Below are 25,470 nucleotides of genomic sequence, written 5' to 3' on the forward strand. Positions count from 1 at the left end.
GGCACCTGAGACCTGAGGATCATGGTTCAAAGCCAGCCCGGGCACTAAACAATGTGAATGTTAGAGTAATGGGAATGGTAAGACAATCAATTAAAAAGCTTCCAAGCCATTTTATACAACTACCAGGGTTTTTTTTTATACTTTGTGTCTTAGACAATAGTTCTAACCAAGTTATTACTATTTAGGATAGCAAATCTGCTGAGATTTGAATAAGAGAATTCAATCAATTAATGCTTATAAACAGTAGACCTGAGAACCTGGGTTCAGTCCTCAACATGCAAATATGGGTGTGTTATGTGTACATAAATGTATATATACATGCGTGCACGGGCACGCGCATGCGCACACACACACACACATTTCTATTTGAATTACCCCCACTTCAGGTTTATACAGAATTCAATATAGTATTCTTGTTTTTAACAGTCTATAGTCTTAAACTTAGTCTCATGTTAATGAAATGCCAATAGACACAGCCATCATAATTCAAAATAGTTTTAAAGCACACTGCTTTAAATAATAATACAAAGTTCAAGTGGTATAGTATATGATTCACAATTATCAAACTTGCATTATTTTGTACTTTGGTCCTACTACTTTATCTACATAAAAATACTACTACTAAAATATGAACAAAAGTTTGTTAGCTCTCATATGTAACTAAATTCCAAAGAAGTTTGGAACTTTGGTTATAAGCTCTCTACACAGACTAGTATTGAAGCAGGCACTGGGGGCTCACACCTGTAATCCTAGCTACGCAGGAGGTTAAGATCTGAGGATCGAGGTTCAGAGCCAGCCTGAGCAACAAAGTTTATGACAACTCTTATCTCCAATTAACCACCAGAAAACCAGAAGTGGTGCTGTGCCTTCGAGTGGTAGTAGCTAACTAGCCTTGAGCAAAAAAGCTAAAGGACAGCACGTAGGCCCTGAGTCCAAGCCCCAATCAACCAACCAAAAAAAAAAAAAAGACTCGTATTGAGTTGATGTATACGATACTTTCATTCTTTTTTTTTTTTTTTGCCAGGCTTGGGCTTGGGCTCAGGGCCTGAGCACTGTCCTTGGACTTTCTCAAGGCTAGAGCTCTACCAATTGAGCCTCAGCACCACTTCCAGCTTTTTTCTATGTATGTGGTACCAAGGAATCGAACCCGGGTATTTGTGCATGCTAGGCAAGCACTCTACCATTAGGCCAAACTCCCGGCCCCGATACTTTCATTCTTTCTTAGCATTTCACATGAAAATACTATTGCCTAACTTGGGAAGACTAATTCATGCTGGTGGAAAGTACCCTAAACCAAAAACACATTTAATGCACCTAATCTACTAAAGCTTAGCCTAGCCTGCCTCAGATGTGCTTAGCACACTTATAAAGTAGCCTACAATTTTGCAATATTATCTCACCAAAGTCTACTTTATAATAAAGTACTCAATATTTCAAGTAATTTATTCATTACCATACTGAAAGTGAAAAAAGAATTACTGTGCAAAGTGTTGCACTACACAGTAGAAAAGTTTTAAGTCAAGCCACCTTAAGTCAGCAACTGTCTGCAGAATTATTCATACTGAAGGTACATTTTTTTTTATACTGTCAGAAGCCTACATTATAAATTCATTGCTTTCTCAGTATCTTACAGTCTATGATCATAATCATGATTAGTTTTTTGCCCATTTATGCAATGAATCTTAATAGGCTCAAGTTGGTAATCAAAATGTCATCCTCTTTGAAAAATCCAAATACCTGTTTAGGTAATGGAGTACAGTCTTATGAAACATACACACATTAGTGTGGGAACACTACAACACTGTGGGAACTATGAATGACTGCGGAAATTTGACTAGTGTGCCTAGAGTGTGAATACCAATGGAAAACCCTGGTTGTGTGATTATCCTTTGTCAACGTGAAGACACAGGATTATGAGTGTCTGACCTTTCTGCAGGAGTCCTGGTGCATACTTTTCTTAATGCTTCCTGATTTCTTGTTAAGTACTTCTTGGAATAGCCCTTTTGTTTCTATATGGCCCTAAAGATCGTGTTCACTCAATCTGAATTTATAACAAGTAGAAGTTGGGGGCTTAGCTATCTGTGAATAAAATAAAGGACTATTCATGGGTACTTCTTCATCTATTGACCCAGAATCTGCTGGTGGAAACCAACACATTAGTACAATTCCATGCTTTTCAAAATTATCTAATACTATTTAATTTATTCTTAGTTTTTTGCAGCATACTGACTCATCTACAACTTTAACCTAGAAAAAAGACTAATTAAAACAGACTAAATAAAAAAATATCCATCTTCTCAGTTTTTTGTTTACAGACAACTCTACTCATACCTGCCAACGATCTTACTTGAAAGAATTCTTCTGGGGCCAGGAGTCTGGCCTAGTGTAAGAGTGCTTGCCTAGCATGCTCGAAGACCCGGGTTCCATTCCTCAGTACCACATACACAGAAAAAAAAAAGCCAGAAGTGATGCTGTGGCTCAAGTAGTAGAGCTCTAGCCTTGGTAAAAAGCTCAAGGACAGTGCTCAGGTCCTGAGTTCAAGCCCCAGGACTGGCAAAAAAAACAAACAGGGGCCAGGAGTTTGGCCTAGTGGTTAAAGTGCTTGCCTAGCATGCATGAAGACTCAGGTTCGATTCCTCAGTACCACATACATAGAAAAAAGCCAGAAGTGGTGCTGAGGCTCAAGTGGTAGAGCTCTAGCTTTGAGCTCAAGCCCAGGACTGGCAAAAAAAAAACAAACAAACAAACAACTTTTCTCTAGATTAGATAGCACAACGTAGTGCTCCTCCAGATACCTTTTTAAACTGTTATTGCCATACTGATTAAACACTACTTTAATCTCACAGTTTGCTTTTCCTCAGCTGCACGGCTAACATGCAATAAATACCATACACTATTATTCACTAATGAGGTCCTTTTCTGTTATACCTAGCAACATACAAACTAGGAGATTCTACATAATAAGCAACTTTTTTAATCCTATGCTCCTATATCATTTGCCATAAACAACAGATAACACTACAGTAAATTATAACTAATTTGAAATATAGAATCAAGCAAATAGTCTGCATTTCACTAAAAAAGTTAAATATATAAAAGACCTATCAGCGCTTACCAATTTATGCGTTTCATCATGTTGTTTCGAGAGTTTCCACAGAAGGGAAATAATATTAAGAACCTGTTGCATGACCTGTAGAGGTTCTCGCTCTATACCATTTCCCACAGAAGTGGCCAACTGTGGAGGCACAGCTTCAATCCAGCATTCAATTAGTAATGGAATTATTATTTCAATAAACCCTTTTAGGCTTTCAGAAGATGTCAGACTTTCATCTACAGTGCCTAGTCCTCCAATCAGGTAACTGGTAAGGAAAAATGAAAAGAGAAAATTAGTAATTTTAAAAATGTGCTTTTTATTTAAATCTTAAATTAAAAAACAGCAATAAAACAAAACTTGTACTAGTAATCACACTGATCAAGGATAGTAAGAAAAATGTAATTTCAAAATGACAAAGTCAACAGATTGTTTGGTCATTAAGCTGCGCAACAATGCATCAATAAATACTTTCAAATGACTCCTCCCATAAACACATGAAATCAAATGAGTAATTCTAGGAAAATTATGAAAGACAATGCATATCTTCCCACCATTAGCCATCAATGGCCAGCAGTTAGAATTGAATACAGGAAAACTGAGTGTGGACATAACTGAAATCCTTCTTACCGTAGCCTGAACTGTGAACTGACATTTGGCTGTGAACCCCCATTTTCATAAACCTGGATGTGTTGCTGGTCGCTGGCAAGTTCCTTCCAGTTGATAATAATGGAGTTGCTAGTGGCATGGGGATTTTCTTTTTGTTCCTGAAGTCCTTCACTTTCTCTCAACCTACTGGATCCATCTGCCAAGGCCTGAAGGAATTTACCAAGTCTCACTAAGACTTTCAGCCTCCACTGCTGAGAAGTGAGTCTCCGATTAGGATTTACAGAGAGTATCCAGGACTGAGATCTGTCTCTATTTACCAGTCCTTTTGATAGCTGCTGATGAGAAATAAGTTCTACAAAATTCTTAAGCAATATGCTGCTACGTCCAGTAATTAGAGCTGGGTACTGTTCCAGTAGAATGTCCAAAACTTTTAAAGAGTCCTCCTGAATTCCTTCAGTAATGTGAGTCATGGCACTAGAGAGATGGGCACTTACCAAAGGAAAAAATGGAGAAATTTGTTCAGCTCGTATTTTGGGGGCCAGGAATTGAAGAAGTTGAACTGCTGCTAATCGTACATTAGCATCTTTATCTGTAAATACAGCAGTCACTTCACTTAATATATTTGAAAGGTGTGTATCAATTAAAAATGGGTATTGAGACAAAAGGTCTTTAAGTCCAAGAAGAGCACTTTGTTTAACCCCAGCATTATAGTGATGCATCTGTGACAGCAGATCCTATAAACAAAAATATAGATTTTTAGATATAAATATATATCATTTTCAAATAAAGATACTAACGTACTGTTCTGGTCAACTGACACTCCTTGAACAAAGTACATAAATAAGCGCTTTTTAAATATTAATTATCTTTAAAATACATTTTTTTTGTGAGTCCTAGTAGGACTTAAACTCAGGGCCTGGGCACTGTCCTTGGACACTTTTTGCTCAAGGCAGGCATTGTGCCACTTGAGCACCACTTCTAGCTTTTTCTGTGTATGCGGTACCAAGGAATCAAACGCAGGGCTTCATGCATGCTAAGCAAGCACACTACCATTAGGCCATGCTCCCAGACATTGTACTTGATAGGCAAGCACTTTGCCACTGAGCTATATCCTAGACCTATCTTTAAAACACTTTAACATAATAAAAAGTATTATTTTTCTCCCCTCGTCAGTCCTGGGGCTTGAACCCAGGGTATAGGCACTGTCCTTGGGCTTTCTCAAGGGTAGCACTCTACCATGAGTCACAGCACCACTTCTGGCTTTTTCTGTGTATGTGGTACTGAGGAATCAAACTCAGGGCTTGGTGCATGCTAGGCACGCACTCTACCACTAGGCTATATTCCCCTAATTAGAGGGGAAAAAAAAATATATATATATATTCAATTGCATACAGGCTCTATGATTTAAAATGGAAACCATCGACACCATAATTTTGTATAAATCTATTATGTGCCAAACATTATGATCAGTTCATTTATATACTCCTAATTTAACAAGCCTTTTCTGTTCATTTTAAAATTTTTCATAAGGGGACCGGGAGTTTGGCCTAGTGGTAGGGTGCTTGCTTAGCAGGCGCGAAGACCCGGGTTTGATTCCTCAGTACCACATACATAGAAAAAAGCTGGAAGTCATGCTATGGCTCAAGTGGTAGAGCTCTAGCCTCGAGAAATGTCCAAGGACAGTGCTCAGACCCTGAGTTCAAGCCCCATAACTGGCAAAAAAAAAAAAAATTTTCATAAGGAACATGAATTTTTATTCAGAGGATGCCAACAGACAATTTGATTTATAGACTATTTTATGGAACACTTTAAACATGTAATTTCATATAGCTTGTTATTATTTACTTATCAGAGCTAAAAGGCAAGACTCAAAAATTTATATCATCATTAAGACATATACAAAGCCAAGCCTGGTGGCTCATGTCTATAATCCTAGCTACTCAGGAGACTGAGATCTGAGGATCTTGGTTCAAAGCCAGCCCAGGCACTAAAGGGGCACTAAAGTCCATGAGTCTCTTATCTCCAATTAACCTCTAGAAAACCAGAAGTGGCACTGTGACTCAAGGGGTAGGGCAGTAGCCTTGAGCTGAAGAGCTCAGGGACAGTGCCCAGGCCAAGAGTACACATCCCATGACTGACCAAAAAAAAAAAAAAAAAAAATCAAACTATATATGTTAAGTATATACGACACATAAACTTGGGTGTTTAGATTTCAGTCAAGATAGCATATAATGCATATGTAAATACCTCAAATCTAAAGTCAAAAACCCTTCTGATCCTAAGCATTTTAAAGAAGGGTTACTCATTCTATGCTATGAACCAATAATAAACTCCTATACAGGTTCAAAAATGAATACAGCCAGACACTAGAGGTTCACACTTGTAATCCTACCTACTTAGGAGGCTTACATCTGAGAATCACAGTTTAAAGTCAGATCAGGTAGAAAAATATGTGAGATTAATCAAAAATTCGCCATTAAAAATAAGGAAGCAGAGCCAACACTTAAGTAGCAGAGTACCAGCATTGAGTAAAAGGCTAAAGGACAGTGTCCAGACCCTGAGTACAAGCCCCACTACAGAACACACACAAAAAAAAAAAAAGCCTGTAATCCAAACTACTCAGGAGATCTGATGATTGAGGTTCAAAGCCATCCTGGGCACTAAAGAGACCGCAAGACTCTTCCAATTAATCACTAGAAAGGGGGAAAGCAGGGCTGTGGCTCAAGAGGTAGCCTGGAGCTGAAGAGCTCAGGGACAGTGCCCAGGCAGAGAGTTCAAGTCCCATGACCAACAAAAAAAAAGATTCACAATTTACCTTTATGTTAAGTTTCCTATTGTTCGTTGGAAGTATTCTATCTTCTTTAAGTTGTTCAGGCAGATGTATGGTCTTTGTTCTAAAGTTTGTAGTAGTAGCATTTTCTAATTTGGGCTTCTTTTTACCAACTTTAAGCTTCACTTTTTGAAAATCATCTTGGCGTTTTCGTTTTTTTGTCATGATTGAGTGCTGCATTAAAAGGAATAAATTTTAAAAGAATAAACAGACTATGACAGAAGAATAAAAACATTTGCCAACATTCCTAATATTCTAACACTTCAAACATAACCAGTATCATGGCCATGATTATGCAAAAGGATCAAAATATTGCTTTAAAAAAAAAATGAAGTGCAGCAGACATCTTGTCACTGGCTTTTTAAGGTTTTTTAAGTTATGTCACATTTTCTAAGTAAGGGTACTAAATGGACACCTTATGAAATGATTCCCTTCTTTGTACACAGGAAAAAGCAGCATAGACTTGCTATAAATAAACCCCGTATGTGTGTGGGTGGGTCATGGAGCTTGAACTGAGCCTGGGTGCTGTCCCTGAGCTCTTCAGCTCAAGGCTACCTACCACCCTACCCCTGCGCCAGGGCGTTGTCCCTGAGCTTTTCAGTTCTAGGCTATGCCTCTACCCTACCCTTGAGTCAAGCCAGCCTAGCTAAAATGCTCAGGAGATCCTATCTCAACAGATAAAAGCTGAGAGTGGTAGTATACACCTGTCATATTAGGTAGGAAGGTTAAATATAAATGGCACTTAAATGTAAATGTTGGACTGCAGTCCAGGCCAGCTAAGAAGCAAGATACTACTCAGAAGATACTACAGCAACCAGCACGGTGGTCCAGGCCTGTTATCCTAGCTACTCAGAAGGCTTAGATCTGAGGATCAAGATTCAAAGCCAGCCTGGGCACAAAAGGACCTGAGACTCTTTTATCTCCAATTAACCTCAAGAAAATGGGAAATGGGGCTTGGCTCGAGGGTAGAGTGGTAGCCTTGAGCTGAAGAGCTCAGGGACAGTGCCCAAGCCAAGTTCAAGCACCATGACCCACAAAAAAAAAATACTAATGCAAAGACATGCTGGTGACATTGCTCAAGTGGTAAAACGCCTGACTGTCAAGTGCAAAGCCAAGAATTCAAATCCTAATAGTTCCATACAAAATACTAACATTTCAGCAGGACACTGATAGCTCCTGCTCAGGAGGATAAGATCAGAGAATGGAGGTTCAAAGCCAGTCCAGGCATGAAAGTCCATGAGACTCCAATTAACCACCAGTGGTGCTGTGGCGCAAGTGGTAGAATGCTAACCTTAAGCTGAAGAGCAACTAACAATTCACCTGGTTATACACACACATAAGTATACATGTGTATGTGTGTATGTGTGTGTGTGTGTCTAGGGGTTGAGAGGAATTTAACAGAGTTATATATGTGTATATATATATATACATATATAAGAAAAAGGAAAATGTTCAATATTGCAAGATTTCAAAAAACATTTTTATTGTACCTTATTGTTGGGTTGGGTAATGTACATTACTTCTTGAACACTAATACAATACCCCTTCTCATGTTTTTAGCCTACTTTCCCTCCCTCATCCCCCCAAAAATAATTTTAAGAGAAAAAAAAATAGCTGGGCACCTCTGGCTCACAACTATAATCCTAACTACTCAGGAGGCTGAGATCTGAGGATGTTGGTTCAAAGTCAGCCCAGACAAGAGACTCATGAGTTATAAATATAGCTATCAAAACTGTACCTAAAAAGTTATGAAATATATATGGCAAAACACAAATGTGGGGTTGGGAGTTTGGCCTAATGGTAGTGTTTGCCTAGCATGCTTGAAGACCCAAGTTCAATTTCTCTGTACCACATACACAGAAAAAAGCCAGAAGTGGTGCTGAAGACTCATGTGGTAGAGCTATAGCTTTGAGAAAGTCCAAGGACAGTGCTCAGGCCCTGAGCTCAAACCCAGGACTGGCAAAAAACAAAGCAAAACAAAAACACAAATGTGCATGTGTTGTCAGAATCTAAACATACAAAGAGGAACATAAGAAATGTGTGCTTATTAGTAATCAGACCTTAAAGCCATGTGAAGGTGATCCTAAGCTCATGTTAACTAATGTGGCTCCAAAAGGTCTACATAGTTTTCATTAGGCAGGTGAGGAGGCTAAGCTCTTCAAAATCATCTTTGTTACTCAGACCAGAACTAACAGGACTGGAAGACAGAGGCAAAATGGTTTGATTTATTCCACTTATCCTGATCCCACGTTTTTATTTCTGGCTACCCTAATGGGGAGGTGAGTGCTTAAAAGAAGGTCTTGATATTCCTCTGACTTCTTTTAACATAAAAATGGCTTCCATTAGTTAAGAAGTCACTTTATAAGCTTTTATTATTTTTTTTTCCCTGCTATGTTACAGGGTGAAAGTTAACTGCATAGAACACTGAAAAAATTTAGCCCTGTCACTCACACATCTCTCAACCCTTAGGTACTCTATGGGCTCTTTCCAACTGTCTACTTCAATTGCCAAATTATCCATCATTTTGTATCAGACTGACAAATTTAGGCCTTATCCATAATCTCGTGTTCACCCTACTTGAGAAATGGAAAATGGGCCTGTCTCTTGTTCAGTTGATTTTGAATGGGGGAGGGGGGACCAAAAATCATATCATCACTGCTCCTCTGCTGTAGAGTCCCAACGGTTTTGAAAACCAATTTCCCGTCTACCTTAGGCAGGAATCGCCCCAACAGCCAGTGGACTGACAATCACAGGATCCCCTGTCCTCATTTCCAACTTCTCCCAGCCTCCACCCCCAAAAGAGAAAAGCCAAGGAGAGTGGGCCCAGCACAGTGCCATCAGCTTCGATGGCAATCTCTCCAATCCCTCTCACTCGAGGGCTCCCCCGAACCCCATCAAAGACCACATGCAGCCAAATTCCGAGAACGCAAGTGACTTCGGAGGAAGGGGAGAACGAATGCAGCCACCAGCCAGGGACGGCACGGCGGAGCCCGCTCGGCCGGGAAGACGAGGGGAGCAGTGGGTAGGGGCCTGCCTTCCCGCATCCCCGAAGGGAAAACCTCCGACGTGGGGAGGTGGGGGGGCGAGGGGAGGTGTTTACTTCGGAAACTGCCATTTCCCCCCGCTGGCGGACGTCAGTTAGAGCCGCCATCGGGGGCTAGGAGGCCCCCTCCGAGACCCGAAACCGCGCAGACCCGCCCCGCCACGGCAGACGCCTCCGGAGAGCCGGGGGCGGGGCGCCCCGCACAGACCCGACGCGCGGAGGCGCCACCGAGGGGACCCCGGGGTGGCCCCACCGTCCCGGGCCCACCACAGCTCCGCCGCCACGGCCCGCCCCGCCGCCTGCGCCGCGCGCGCCCGCAGAGGGGCAACGACCCGCGCATCCGAAGGCCCCAACCCAACGTGGGAGGGGGAGGGCGGCCGCTCACCTGAGCACCGGGCCGGAACCGGCAGGCGGAGGCGGGACGGAAGAGCGGGCGAGCAGAAGGCCACGAGGCGACGGCGTGCGCACACCGGACGGAGCCTTTCGCTCCCCGAGCGTGTTTTCAAACCACTTCGTCCTCACGCGGCCGCGTCTCCTTCCGCCGTCCGGAAGTCAGGGCCCCTCCTCTGCCGCGCCGCACTCACGTGACCGCGGCCCGTAGCCGCGCGCGCAGCCGGGAGGAGGGAAACTGGAGTTCAGGCCACGCCCCTCTTGGGGTGGGGCCACGCCTATAGCTGCTGGGGAAGGGCTGGGCGGAGCTTACCTGGGGTCTTAGGGACAAAGCGGAGACCTGAGATCTCATCCATCCTACCTGACCTGTGTCCCAGAGGTCCTCTCCCAGGTAGTTGTCAGGATTCTTCTTCCTCCGGTGGATCACGGCTTTTCAGACCCGGAGATGCATCCAGAGGAGAGTACAAAATGAATGGAGTAAAGGAAAAGGTTAGGGACCAGGAGGATAGAGTTTTAGGAGAACTTAACCTGGAATAAAGAAGAACTGATACATATTAAAAGAAAGGCAAAATACACAAGAGCTGCGGCCTGAACGTTTTAGTGTTTCTCCTACTACTGTATCTTTTAGCCTAGAATTTCTACTGAGAATATATGGGCACAGAGAGAAGTTAAGGAAGAAAATTAAAAGTTTAGAAAGAAGAGAAGAAAGAACCTTTCAGGGATAGTCTTGCCCAAGATTGACATGTAGCCTAGAAGAAAAAATTTCACGAGTATGGAATGTTAACCTTGGTTTGAATTTGTCTCTAGATATAAGACTTAGTAACATCTTGTTAGCCACACTCAATATGTTAGGAATAAAACAAAAATGTCAGAAATCTGGGAGATGAAGCACTGAAATTAAGACTGTGCCTAAGTCTTGGATCTACCATAAGGCAAATATTTGAAAGTCATTGGCATTATATGGTATTCAAAACTGGAAGGGAAAGGTTTGTCAGTCAGACATATACTCTGAGCTTCAGGATCGTATCAGCTTAGTTAACATGTCCTTCAGATACTAAAAATACATGTCAAGGGGCTGGGAATGTAGCTTAGTGGTAGAGTGCTTGCCTTAGCATGCACAAAGCCCTGGGTTCGATTCCTCAGCACCACAGAAATAGAAAGGGATGGAAGTAACACTGTGGCTCAAGTGGTACAATGCTAGTTTTGAGCAAAAAGAAGCTCAGGGACAATGCTCTGGCCCTGTGTTCAAGCCCCAGGACTGGCCAAAATAAATAAACACATGTCAAGACTCACATGGTTCAAAATCCAATTCCTAAATATCCCCCTGAAAATCTCTTCCTACAACTTCTTTATCTCCAAGAGCAAGTCCATCTTGTTAGTTAACTCAAGCCATGATCTCAGTTTCTTTCACACCTTACATCTAATCCATCAGGAAATACTGTTGACTACCTTCAACTGCATCCTGACTTCTACCACTTTCATACCTCCCCAGGTACCTCCTCATCACAGCACTGCAGAAAATCTCAGAACAAGTCCTGCTCTCATCATTGAGTCTCTTTTCCCTTCAATGTATCATTAGAGAAGTTGTATGTGTTATATCAGAATGGGTCTCTTCTGTGTAAAACTATTGGTTTCCCATTTCATCCAGAGGGGAAAAAAATGGCAGAGTCCTTCTGACAGTCTCAAAGTCTGCCATATCCTACACACAACCTTGAGACTCCGACTGCCTTCTTCATACTATGCTTCAGCCATGCTCATTTATCTAATTTATACATGAAAAAAGCACCTACATGCCATTAGTCATTTGCTTTAGCTTTTTCCATTTGTCTGAGTTATGCTTTTCTCCCTTCCCTATAAATCCAGAGACTTACCAACCTTTCCTTGAGTAGACTCAAATATCTGCCCAGGCATATTTATTCTGACTACCACAGTTAAAATCATAACCTACCTTACCCTTTCCCTGGGAGTAGCAATTTCTCTGCTTTTTATTATGATTTTCCTTAGAATGTCTAATGTTCTAACATACTACATGATTTGCTTACTAATTATTCTATTCACTACTAGCATGCAAGCTCCATGTGGAACCTTCATCTGTTCTATTCTATGCATATTAAACATACTTAAAGCAGTCATTGGCATATAGTAGACCCTTGAATAAATATCTACGCACTCCTTTATATACAGTATCACTCAACCACAGTAGCTTTTATGGTTGCCCATAAAAGACAGCCAGGTAAGCAAGCTTGGTGACAACTTGGCTGACAGCAGCACTCATGACCTGGCTAAAAGAAACCTGCAGGGCCAGGAGTCTGGCCTAAGTGGTAGAGTGCTTGTCTAGCATGCATGAAGACCCAGGTTTGATTCCACAGTACCGCATACATACAAAAAAGCCAGAAGTGGTGCTGTGGCTCAAGTGGTGGAGCTCTAGCCTTGAGAAAAACCCAAGGACAGTGCTCAGGCCCGGCAAAAAAGAAAAAAGAAATCTTTAGCAGCATCATAAAGGAATGCAAGTCTCATTTTCAAACAAATCACAAAACATTTATAGGAAATCTAATCTGTAGCTGGGCGAGGTGGCTCACACCTGTAACCCTAGCTACTCAGGAGGCTAAGATCTGAGGTTTGTGGTTCAAGGCCAGCTCCAGCACAAAAGAAAAGAGAAAAAAGAAATCTGATCTGTAAGTTTCTGATCTGTGATTTGAATATCATTTATTCCCTCACCCTCCTGCCAAAGGATTTTGTGCTAAATACACTTAGTCCTCAGCTGGTAGTTTGTTGAGCAGCAATTGTTTTATGATAGAGCCACTTTTACCAATGGTTGAACTCCTAGGTGAGTGGGAAGAAGTAAATCATTGGTTGTATGTGTGTTTTGCAAGTGTGTCCCTAGCCTCTTCTGTTTCCTTTCCACCAGGAAGTGAGCAGCTCTACTTTGTTATACTCTAGTTGTTATGGCACTCACTCTGTCTTAACAGAGTTGGAGGTGGGAGGGTAGGGAACCAAGCTGCATATGATCTGAAACATCTGAAACTGTAAGCCAAAATAACTTTTTCCTCCTTTAAGTAGATTTTCACAGTGCTGAAGAAATGACTAACACCATCAGTGAACAAATATTTTTCTGGCTTTTTTTTTTTTTTTGCCAGTCCTGGGCTTGGGCTCAGGGCCTGAGCACTGTCCTTGGACTTTCTCAGGGCTAGAGCTCTACCACTTGAGTCTCAGCATCACTTCTGGCTTTTTTCTATGTATGTGGTACGGAGGAATCGAACCTGGGTCTTCGTGCTTGCTAGGCAAGCACTGTACCACTAGGCCAAACTCCCAGCTCCCTGGCTGATTTTTTAAATTGTATGTGCCAAACCAAGAATGAACAGGTTGCTAGTTTACCACTATCTCCACTTTATGATATGGAAAGTGTCTACATGAAAATGTTTTTCCACCTCTTTTTAATAATTACAGGGATTGGATGATACTTCATCAGAATAAAAATACCAAGAGAAAATTTGCTATAAATAAAATGAGAATTCAGAACAAACAATGATATAAACTTAACTGTCAGGGATTGGTAGTCTCTACATACACAGATATTAACGTGTTAGAAAATGAGACAAAACATCTTATTTAAAACAGCAGTGAAACCAGGCACCCGTGGCTCAAATCTGTATTTCTAGCTACTCAGGAGACTGAGATCTGAGATTTGCAGTGCAAAGCTAGCCCTGGCATGAAAGTCTATGAGACTTTTATCTCCAATTAAATGCCAGAAAACCAGAAATGGTGATGTGGCTCAAGTGGTAGAGCACTAGCCTTGAGCTGAAGAGCTCAGGAACAATGCCCAGGCCCTCAGTTCTACCCCATGACTGACAAAAAAAATTTTAATTAAAAAAGTACTTTAGCTGAGTGCTGTGGCTCATGCCTGTAATCCTAGCTACTCAGGAGGCTGAGATCTGAGGATACCGGTTCAAAGCCAGTCCGGCACTAAATCTAAGAGACTCTTAACTCCAATTGACCACTAGAAAACAAGAAGTGGCACTGCGGCTCAAGGGGTCGGGCAGTAGCCTTGAGCTGAAGAGCTCAGGGACAGTGCCAAGGCTCAGAGTTCAAGTCCCATGCCTGACAAAAAAAAACAAAATATTTTGACATAGTCTCAGATTTGTGAACTATAGAATTATAAGAAAGTAAATGAATGGGTCTTCTTTTAAGCCATCATGTTTGTGGTAAGAATTGTAAAAATAATACAGACGTTTGATATCTTCCAATTTGAACATCAGTTGCGGCTGAGGCACTTCACATGAAGGATACCATGAAACCCCCAAATATGTGGTATTATACAGTGGGCAAACTTAATGTTAAATAGACAATATCAAAACACTTTTTTTTTTTTTTTTGCCAGTCCTGGGCTTGAGCTCAGGGCCTGAGCACTGTCCTTGGACTTTCTCAAGGCTAGAGCTCTACCACTGGAGCCTCAGCACCATTTTCTGACTTTTTTTTTTTTTTTCTATGTATGTGGTACCGAGGAATCAAACCCGGGTCTTCGTGCATGCTAGGCAAGCACTTTAACCACTAGGCCAAACTCCCGGCCCCCAAATTACTGTTTATTAAAGGATCTCTTGGTGATTAATGGCAAGAAGTTATTCAAACAACTCAGACTAAAGGTGGTTTCCTTTAAGAGTGCACAGAAAAATCTCAAAGGCCAGCGAAAACAGTCATTCCACAGAGAAAAGGACTAGATAGCATTTAGGAAAAACGTTTCCCTTACAGCACCAAGCAAGAGCAAAATGAGAATAAACATAAAAATAGATAATGTCAACAAATTAGCTGAAGTTAAATGCCCCATTTCCCTTCATCGCACACGTTCATGGCTCATTTGATAAAGCTCTCTATATATCTGATTATGCAGAATCTATGTTCCTTCAAATTAAAAAAATATATATATATATAGAGAGAGAGAGAGCAGCAACAGTAGTGGGAAAATGGAAAGATGGATAAGTTTAAGCCCTAGTGCCAGCACAACAAATGATAAATGTAATAAATGCCCTTTATTCTTACCATCCCCTAAAAGGAACTTTTTTTTCTTTTTTTCCCCTCCCCCCACCCCAAAAGGAACTTTTTATACCTTTCTCTGTGCTCATTAAATCATTAAATAGAATTTGAGCTCTTTTATCCTTTATTAGTATTGTTTGCATGTGTGTGTGTGAGAGGCAGAGAAGAAGAGAGAGAGTGTGTGTACTTGAACTCAGTCTAGCTACTGTACCTGAGCTTTTTTCTTCAAAGATAGCATTCTACCACTTGAGTCTCCACTTCTGACTTTTTGGTAGTTAACTGGAGATAAGAGTCTATGCACTGGTAGCTCATTCCTGTAATCCTAGCTACTCAGGGGGCTGAGAGCTGAGAATCATGGTTCAAAGCTAGCTCTGAGTACCAGAAAACCAGAAGTGGTGCTGTGGCTCAAAGAGATAGACCACTGGCCTTGAGCAAAAAAGCTCGGGGATAGTGTCCAGGACCTGAGTTCAAGCCCCAGGACTAACAAAAACATAAAGAGCCTTGCAGATTTTCCTGCCTGAGCTGGCTTTCAACAGCTATCCTCAGATCTCAGCATCCTGAGTAGCTAGGATTATAGGCATGAGCCACTAGTGACCTGCTAAACTGTATATTTTAATGTTTAGTCCCATATGCAAAGGAAAAGAAATAACAGGAGAAAATTAATAAATTCATCATTTTACACAGTTACTTTTATGTCCGTTGTTCTATTAACTTATTTTAAGATTATTTAATTATTTCATCACAATATTTTTTTTAGAAAGTGTGTTAATGAGGAGCAATATTGCCTTTCCATAAAATTTATGTGCAAATTAGATGTTATCTAGGGCATGCTAATGGAAATGTGGCTCTTTTTTTGTTACAATTAAATATTTATCATAGTAGAATTTAAAATCTAGTTTGGTAAAACCATGGTTCAGTGTAAAGGATTCATGACAATGATTTTCTAGTATCTGCCCCTCAGACTGTTTAGAGCCACATTAACATATGTGTAAGACAGAAGCAGTCTGGGTTCTTTAGGGTCTCTCTCGGGAATTGCATATTTTACTTTTTCACTTAGAAACCCTATAAGCCTTTCCATGTTGCAATATTTCTACATTGTCACCTTTATTGCAAGCTCCTTCCTCACTGCAGAAACATGTTTATAAAATAAGCAGACTTGGAAGTAGCTCAAGTGGTAGAGCGCTAGCCTTGAGCTGAAAAGCTCAGGGATAGTGCATAGGCCCCGTAACCTACAAAAAAAAAATATTTAAGGGCCGGGAGTTTGGCCTAGTGGTAGAGTGCTTGCCTAGCATGCACGAAGACCCGGGTTCGATTCCTCAGTACCACATACATAAAAAAAAAAAGCCAGAAATGGTGTTGAGGCTCAAGTGGTAGAGCTCTAGCCTTGAGAAAGTCCAAGGATAGTGCTCAGGCCCTGAGCTCAAGCCCAGGACTGGCAAAAAAAAAAAAAAATTTAAATGAAACACATTTTATCTGCACAAAGCAATTATATGTGGTATGTTTACCAATTCTAGATATTAAAGTAGGTACTTTTAAAATACTTTCCATCACTATTGTTCACATGGCTGTTACAATTTTTTAACTCAATAAATCAACAGTGGGACTTAGTTCCAAAGGTTAAAACAATAAAAACAGCCAATAAATAATTCCTTCTAGTCCATAGGTGAGGAATATTTCTTCTGTCAAAAGCCATTGTTACTTATAATATCATTCAAGGGCATATACATTTTTCAGCTTAAAGATTAGCCTTCTAAGCCAAGTACTGATGGTTCACGCTTATAATCCTAGCTACTCAGGGGTCTGATATCTGTGGATAATAGTTCAAAGCTAGCCCAGGCCCAAATTAACCACTCAAAAAACCAGAAGAGGCACTATGGCTCAAAGTGGTAGAGCATCAGCCTTGAGCAAAAGAGCTCAGGGACAGCACCAGGCCCTGAGTTCAAGCCCCACAATGGATCCCCGCCCCACCCCACCCCCCCAAAAAAAAAGAAAATTAGTCTTCTAGCCAGGCACTAATGACTGATGCCTGTAAATCTAGCTACTCATGAGACTGAGCTCTAAGGATCATAGTTCAAAGCCAGACCTAGCAAAGAAGTTTGTGAAACTCCTCTCTGATTAACTTCCAAAATGCTAGAAATCTGCCATGGCTCTAAGTGGTAGGTCTCAGCTTAGCCCTGAGCACAAAAATTCAGGGATACTGCCCCAGCTCTGAATTCAAGCCCCCGGACTGGCACATGGAAAGAGAAACATTTAGCCTCCATTTAATTACCTTATTCCTAATGTGCTGGCTAGAACTGCTTTTCTTTGTTGAGGTGTGTGATGGATGCTAGCTGGTCTTGCTGATGTTTTTTTGGCAGGTTTGTGTCCGTCCATCTGGAGCTCAGTCATATCTGAGAGGCTTACAGCAGCAGTAAGTTGTTGTGGGCACAGATGTGCATGTCAATGCATGCCTCCTTCAAGTGGCAAAGCCATCATTGCTTGTGGAATATTAATAGAACTCAAGCAGTGAGAGTTGTTGTGCCTACCATTTCAGCCCATAATTGCTTTGTAGTCGAATGCTTTTTAGGCACATCAACTGGTTTCACAATGAACAGTCTTGCAAAAGTGTTCACTTCTATGTGTTTACTTTTCATGTCATGGAATCTTGCTTCAAAGGTTTCCATTCGTTTTGCACGTCCACCAATATATTCAAGTTTTGTAGAAGGTTTTGATCTTTCTAGAGTTGTACATCCCAGGGCCTCAGTTTAGTTTCAGATTATTTTATCTTTGAAAGTAGGGAGTTGAGAAGCTGGTTGGGGCACTGCAGCTTAATGTTCAGCTCCAAGAGTTACGTGAATTCGAGACCACACAGCCACCTGCTGTCACTGAGTTCACTCACAGCTTTTCCCTTTATCTTCAATATCTGCTTGATGAAACCTCATGAACACTTTTCTCTTCTCAGCCACCTCGCTTCTGAGTGATATACAAAATCACTAAACTCCCAGACAAGACTATTAACTCCTTAAAATGGTGGGTGTCAGACTCTATTCTTTATGCATGACAATGCTGTTGATGTTACATTGCTAACCTGAAATGCCTCTGGACAGACTTTCTTGGTGTCTGATGCACTGGTAGACAATTCAATTACTTGGACCAAGACTGAGACAATTCATCTCTTTCTTAACAAGTGCAATTAACCCTTGTGCAAGCCAACACGGCCATTCAATGTTTCAAATGTTAGCTCAATTTTTTTTTAATTGATAAAAAAAAAAAAACAAGTGTCTCAAATAAGTCCTTGTGCCTTTTGTGTGCCTTTTGGAAACTCTGCATCTACCCATGAACAAAAGAGAAAAAAGCTGGAAATTTCCTGGAAATTTCTTCAGTGGTTTCCCAATATCATGCAGAGTAACTAATCTGATCTAAAACTATTCTCTGAGACAAGTTAATAGTATGAAACAATTTTTTTTGCCAGTCCTGGGGCTTGAACTCAGGGCCTGAGCACTGTTCTTGGGCTAGAATTCTGGCGTTTGTGCATGCTAGGCAAGCACTCTACCACTAGGCCAAACTCCTGGCCCCAGTATGAAACTATGTTATGTCATCTGTTGCTAAAATCTCCAATTGGGTACCCTGCCTTCTTTCACACACTCTACATGAGTCCTCAACTTCTTTTCAATTCTACTCACTATACAGCTCCTCTGATTAATGTTTTCTATGTCCCAAGGTGTAGTGAAAGCAGCTTGTCATGATTTCAAAGTTGGCTATAGAGCACTGATTTTTTTTTTTTTTTTTTTTTTTTTTTTGCCAGTCCTGGGCTTAAGCTCAGGGCCTGAGCACTGTCCTTGGATTTTTCTCAAGGCTAGAGCTCTACCACTTGAGCCTCAGCACCGCCAGCTTTTTGTAAGTATGTGGTACCAAGGAATCGAACCCGGGTCTTCGTGCATGCTAGGCAAGCACTCTACCACTAGGCCAAACTCCCGGGCCCTAGAGCACTGATTTTATCCAGATGTATTTGGCCTCTCGATCCACCAAGTTTAGCAGGTTTTGAGCTGTAATGATGATCCAGATTGGCTGTGACCATTATTAGTAATGTATAGTCACCAACTAGGCACACAGCTTTGCCTTTGACTTCAATAACAACAACAAAAGATCCCTTGTCCATTTCTCTTAGAAAGATCAATACTCTACATCAACTTTTTTTCATGGTAACCATTTGTAGGACATCGTATCACTCAAGTTTTATTAATTATCCAATGTGATGTTAGTATTTTGCTTTGATTGATACTCTAATCCTGTATCCAACCTTCATTATCAACCACTCTTGAGGTCTTTTCTGCAATTTCCCCCACCTCTTGAGCTACACTCCCACTTCTGTGCACTAGAATTTTGTCAATCTTTTAAAAATTTTCTTTCTCAGATATGGGGCTTAAACTTAGGTCCTGGACACTGTCCCCAAGGTTTTGTGCTCAAAGCTAGCACTATTGGACCGAGAGTTTGGCCTAGTGGTAGAGTGCTTGCCTAGCATGCACGAAGACCAGAGTTCGATTTCTAGGTACCACATACATAGAAAAGCTGGAAGTGGTGCTGTGATTCAAATGCAGAGCGCTAGCCTTGAGGAAAGCCCAAGGACAGTGCTCAGGCCCTGAGTTTCAAGCACCAAGATGGAAAAAAAAAAAATGCTAGCACTCATCATTTTGACAGCACCACTTCCTATTTTCTGGTAGTTAACTGGAAATAAGAGTCCAATGGACTTGCCTGCCCAGCCTAGCTTCAAACTGTGATCCTTAGATCACAGCCTACTGAGTAGCTATGTTTCGCAGGCTTGAACCACCGGCACCTGACTGCATTTTCTCAGTCTTCAATAGGGACTGGGTTTGGGTAGTGTTGTTTATCATGGAAATTTGAATAAAGGTTGCATTGGAGCTATCATCTGTGTGGACAGGAGACAACATCATTGTCAGTCATCACAGGCAAGATCATCAACACAACTAGGAATCTTCAGATCAATCATTACCACAGTACATAAACCAGAAAGCAGACCACGGACAGTAAGGACTGTAAAAATATCAGGTGGCCAGATTCTCTCCTGGCTGAGGAGTGTAGAGCCACAGACAACTACCACACACACCTGGTGAGGCCCAGAGGCCACTATAAGTATTTCTGTCACACCTGTGTTTCTTAAGCCCCTGTCACAAGACCCTGCCAGGCACTGCAAGCCACTGCATTTGGCATCAGTCTGTAGTTTCCCACCGTTGAAAGTCCTCTGTGGGGGCCCTGGCTGATATTCTTCTCTCTCCTCAAGCACCACTTATGTTTGCCTTATGCCCAGATTTTTTTTTTTTTGCTAGTCGTGGGACTTGAACTCTGGGCCTGGGCACTGTCCCTGAGATCAAGGCTACCACCCTACCTCTAGAGCCACAGCATCACTTCTGTTTTTCTGGTGGTTAATTGGAGATAAGAGTTTCATGGACTTTAGTGCCCGGGCTGGCTTTGAACCAGGATCCTCAGATCTCAGCCTCCTGAGTAGCTAAGATTACAGGCCCATGCCAGGCTTTTATGCCCATATTTTATTTCTTATGATTCCTCCAACAAGAAGCACTCTGCCAAGATGGCATCTCCCTATCATGCTCTGAGATAAGTGGAGTGACCTAATGACCTTCTTCAGCCATACAGCAATAGTCACTGCCTCACAAATCCCTACACTGGGAGCAATGCTTGCTGGGAATAATGTGTAGGCTTTCCCTGTAACTGGCATTGTCTTTCTAATAACCTGGCAGGCTTAACTGCCAAATTGCTTTTGTTTTTGAAAAAATGCTTAACCTGCTCAACCATCTGCAAGTGGTTACGACCACCCGAGTGTGGTTTCGTCTTTGTGGTTATTGACTGTGGACATCATAGGTGACATCATATGGTGACCACCACCTGCGTGTAGTGTTTTCCTTTAAAAGCTCAGCCCCAATGAAGGTCAGGGCCACTCTCTATTAGCGGGAAGGTGGGGAGTAGCCACTGTGCTGCTATAAAACGGATTCTAGCTTGGTTCACTGGGTGCTGGCAACTCTATTGTTGGGGAGTTGGGCTTCCCCCCAATGGCTGGCATATTAGTCTTCAATTGACCTTTTTCTAATCAAGGAGCTGGAGTCCTGTTTCTAGCTCCTTGTTGCTTTCCTTCTGTTTGCTTTGTTTTTCTTCAGTTTTCTGCCTCCCTGCCACTCCTGTCCTGATTTGACTCTCTTCGTTTCTTTCCCTAGAATTTAGTTTGTTTTTTATTATTAGATTCTTCTCATTCACAGGGTGAAAATATCAGATGCTTGTAACTGAGGCATATTATTAGTTTTAATCATCTGAAAAACAATACAAAGCAGAGGCGAAATCTCTCTCATCTACTAGGAAATATGTGTATGAAGAAAATTGGGTAAAGGAGTAGAATCTGGGAGAGCCACCAGAGCATCTTGCAAGTCTGGCTCCCTAGAAAAGAAACAGGAAGATCTTCCCTGCACTTGCACTACAGGTCTATGAAAATGTTGTCAAGATTGAGCCACTCACCAGCTGGAAGAATTGTTCATCTTCCAGAAAAAGACTATATGATGTATGCAGTGCTTGGTCACTGAGCAAGATTAGCCCTTGGAAAGCAAGATCATAGAGCATCAATGATGCTGAATGTTCACGATGCCACAGCTGGAGCCTTTGGTAATTATCCCCTTTGCATTGGCATTTGTGAGATCTCTACATGGTGCCGGGGGTGGAGGGGATGTGTATCTGTCTACAGATAGACACATCTGAATTTAGTACATACAGAATTTGACATTTCAAGTAAGTATAGGAAAAGATGAGTCAATAGATGGATGATTGGCTGTGGATTTGGAGCTAGACATTTCATTTATATGAACTTCTAAAAAAAAGCTTTAAAAAATACATAATCTTTTCCAAGTTATATAGGCCTTTACAAAAAAAAATCACTAAAATAAAAATCTATTACCCAATAGACTTCATAAAGATTTAACTTTTGGTACAGTAAAAGCATATATCCTGATGGTTAAGGAATTTGAATATTAAAATATACACACATACATTGCTGGGTACTAGTGGTTCATGTCTGTAATCTTAGCTACTGTTAGATTTACAGGATCTCAGTTCAAAATCAGCCAGGTAAAAATGGTGACAAACTCTACCTCCTAGTAAACAGTTTAAAGATGTTAGATTGAAGACGTGACTTAAGTGATTGAGCACCAGTTGAATAAGCATAAACCCCCAACTTAAATGCTAGTACAGGCCAAAAAAAAATGCAAATAACACAGACACACATACACAATCTTAACCATCACTAAAATTGGCCCAAATAATTGACTGTGAAAAAAAAATTGAAGGGGCTGGGAGCATGGCCTGGTGGTAGAGTGCTTGTTAGCATGCATGAAGCCCTGGGTTCAATTCCCTGGTACCACATACACATAAAAAGCCGGAAGTGGTGCTATGACTCAAGTGTTAGAGCACTAACCTTAAGTAAATTCAAGGACATCACTTTGAGCCACAGTGCCACTTCTGGTGGTTAATTAGAGATAAGATTCTCACTGCCTGAACTGGCTTTGAACCTTGATCCACAGATCTCAGGCTCTGAGTAGCTAGGATTACAGGTGTGAACACATGACTCATTTGCTTACTTCCATGCATCCATCCATCTTTCTTTTTGCCTTCTTTCTTTATCTTTTTTTTGTCGGTCGTGGGACTTGAACTCTGGATCTGGAGTAGTCCCTGAGCTCTTCAGCTTAAGGCTACCACCCTACCCCTTGAGCCATAATACCATTTTTGGTTTTCTGGTGGTTAACTGGATAAAAGAGTCTCTCAGACTTTAGTGTCCCTGGCTGGGTTTGAACTATGATACTCAGATCTCAGCCTCTTGAGTGGCCAGGATAACAGGCATGAGCCACCATGCCCAGCTAATATTTTTTTTTTTTTGCCAGTCCTGGGGCTCCATGTATTTTTTAAGACAAATGTGAAAGAAGGGATAATGTAAATTGTAATGACTTAAAATGACTTGTTACACAACTTTGAAATTATTCTAAACACTCATTTTGCTCTTGAGTCTGTGGTTTGCTTTTCAAGTTTACAAGAGTATAGACACCTGTTCCCATAGTGAAGTCCCTCTTCTCCACTGAAGTCCTTCCCATGTGACTTGAACAACTGCACTTCAAAATGCAGGTAAACTCTAGAGTTTGACGGATCTGTGACAGCTTAGGGTGTGCCAGCACTCCACTCTGCCAGCTGCTTCTTGGAAGATCAAGAGTACATGCTGTCACAGGCTGTAATGTGTTAGCACTTCTCAGAGAGCTCAGGCTGCAACAGAGTGACACTTCCCTAGCCTTGAAGCTTTGAAGTCTTGCTCACCTCTAGCATCTGGACATATAGTGGTGGATGTCTGCCATGTTGATCAAGCCAATTTCTTCTGAGAAATGCTCTTACAAAGGTAAGTCTCAAGCTCTAATTAGATTCCTTTACATAGGATGCCTGCTTCCATACTAATTGAGCGACTGGACTTTGATCACTCACTCACGGAGTAGTTAATGTACCTTGTTTACTGAATGCATTCCTCATGAGATTTGGCTTTGTTATTCTTCCCTGGTTAAACATGGAGGGCCTAAGAAAAATTCTCATTGTTATGGCAACAAGCCACATTATTCATGAAATGGTATATTAAGTATCTCCTATTTCCTCCTTATGCACCATGAAGAGAGATTATGCTTGTTGGGTATTGTTTTTTTTTTTTTTTTTTACCATACTTGTAGAGTTATATTTTCTACAGATACTCACATAACACACAATTTGAATTTATTTCAAGGAAATGAAAGAAAGTAGTTCATTAGTGTCATCCAGCAAAACTCAAAGGAAATTAAATGACCACATAAAGAAACTGTGGCTCATATTTATAATAGAATTTTATGCCATCTTTTTTTTTTTCCTTTTTGTCAGTCTTGGACTCTGGGCCTGGATGCTGTCCCTGAGCTCTTCAGCTCAAGGCTACAGCCCTTCCCCTTGGGCAACAGAGCCACGTCCAGTTTTCCAGTGGTTAATTGGAGATAAGAGTATCACGGACTGGCTGGCTTTGAACCACAATTCTCAGATCTCAGCTTCCTGAGTATTTAGGACTAAAGGCATGAGCTATGGCACTTGGCTTATGCTACCTTTAAAAAGAGTAAAATTAAGATTTATGGTAAGCTGGGCACCTGGGCTCACACCTGTAATCCTAGTGACTTAGGAGGCTGAGATCTGAGGATCACAGCAAGAGAGTCGAAATTCATGAGACTCTTATCTCCAATTAACCATCAGAAACTGGAAGTGGCTCTGTGGCTCAAAGTGGTAGACCACTACCCCTGAGCAAAAAAGCTCAGGGACAGCACCCAGGCTCTGACTTCAAGCCACATGACCACAAAACAAACAAACAACAACAACAACAAAAGATTTATAACATACCATGGATAAATATATTAAAGAAATGTCAATGGCAAAAAAAGACAGAAACAGAAGAACTTATACAATTCCACTTGTATGAGGTACCTGGAACAATTAAGACAGAAAGTAAAGTACGATTGCTAGAGATGGGGTAGAGAAGAAATGGGGAGTTAGTATTTAATGGGTACAGATTTTGAGATGATGCAAATATCCTAGAATTGGATGTTGATAATGGGTCCATTTCTTTTTACCATGAAAAGGAAAAGAAGCTTAGACTCAGCACAGCAGGCGGGCCTGGGCCTGTCAGCTCACAGTGTCACCAGGAGCCCCGCCTCTTCCTTTCAGTTTATCATCCTCAACACTTGCCTTTTGTCCTGGTGATCCCGACTGCTGCCTCTGTGGGTTTGTCTGTGTACTATATAGGAAGGGCCTAATGTCATCTCACCATAGTCTACATTTTCAACCAGGAAAAGAAACCTAAGGCAATGTCTGCTTACAATTTACTCTTCTAGAACTTGTTGAGATCACACGTTTCCAACAGGGAATCCAGGAAAGTTATTTTACGGCTACCTCTGGGTAGCCAAAATTTCAGTGCTGTGATAGTAAAATATAGAGGTTTGTGTTGCCGTTTTCTGGAAGTAAGCTTATACTGGATGCTATTTGCTTGCAGTTTGTTACTTTTTCTTAGCAGTGCAGATTGGAACTTCCCATGGAGCATATATTTAAAAAAACAACAACAAAAAAAAACTATTGGCCAGGCGTCAATGGCTTATGCTTGTAATTCTAGCTACTCAGGAGACTATTCTGAGGACTGTAGTTCAAAGCCAGCTGGGCAGGGAAGTCTGTGAGACTCTATCTCCAATTAACTACTAAAAAAGCCCAAAGTGGATCTGTGGCTCAAGTGGTACAGTGTTAGCCTTGAGCAAAAGAGACTCAGGGAAAGCAGCACCCAGGTCCTGAGTTCAAGACCCAGGATTGGAGTGGAAGAGTTGGGGGGAAGGAATCTTTGATTCCTTTACCTACTGCATGCAATCTTTATTTTCATTATTCTAAGGCACTGGT

The 25,470-nt window shown here is 41.3% G+C and overlaps 1 protein-coding gene across 4 annotated transcripts in view; it reads right to left on the minus strand.

The window, feature by feature from the left end:
- Tex10 (testis expressed 10) overlaps positions 1 to 10,134 on the minus strand; it is a 40,145-nt gene extending 30,011 nt beyond the window's left edge. Inside the window, exons 1-4 of one of the 4 annotated variants that reach the window (XM_090330331.1) lie at positions 9,959 to 10,134; positions 6,516 to 6,704; positions 3,722 to 4,434; positions 3,116 to 3,359 (exon numbers count right to left, since the gene is read on the minus strand). In XM_090330331.1, the coding sequence (XP_090186457.1) occupies positions 3,116 to 3,359; positions 3,722 to 4,434; positions 6,516 to 6,695 (1,137 nt within the window). In that variant the 5' untranslated portion in view covers positions 6,696 to 6,704; positions 9,959 to 10,134. Of the gene's footprint in view, positions 1 to 3,115; positions 3,360 to 3,721; positions 4,435 to 6,515; positions 6,705 to 8,590; positions 8,646 to 9,630; positions 9,703 to 9,840; positions 9,886 to 9,958 lie in introns of those variants that run through there. The other 3 variants (XM_090330332.1, XM_090330328.1, XM_090330329.1) reach the window with 3 other exon arrangements.
- Between the last annotated feature and the right edge of the window lie 15,336 nt (positions 10,135 to 25,470).

The sequence above is a fragment of the Megascapheus bottae genome, chromosome 3 (assembly GCF_031878675.1).
Source record: "Megascapheus bottae isolate mThoBot1 chromosome 3, mThoBot2.hap1, whole genome shotgun sequence".
Lineage (NCBI taxonomy): Eukaryota > Metazoa > Chordata > Mammalia > Rodentia > Geomyidae > Megascapheus > Megascapheus bottae.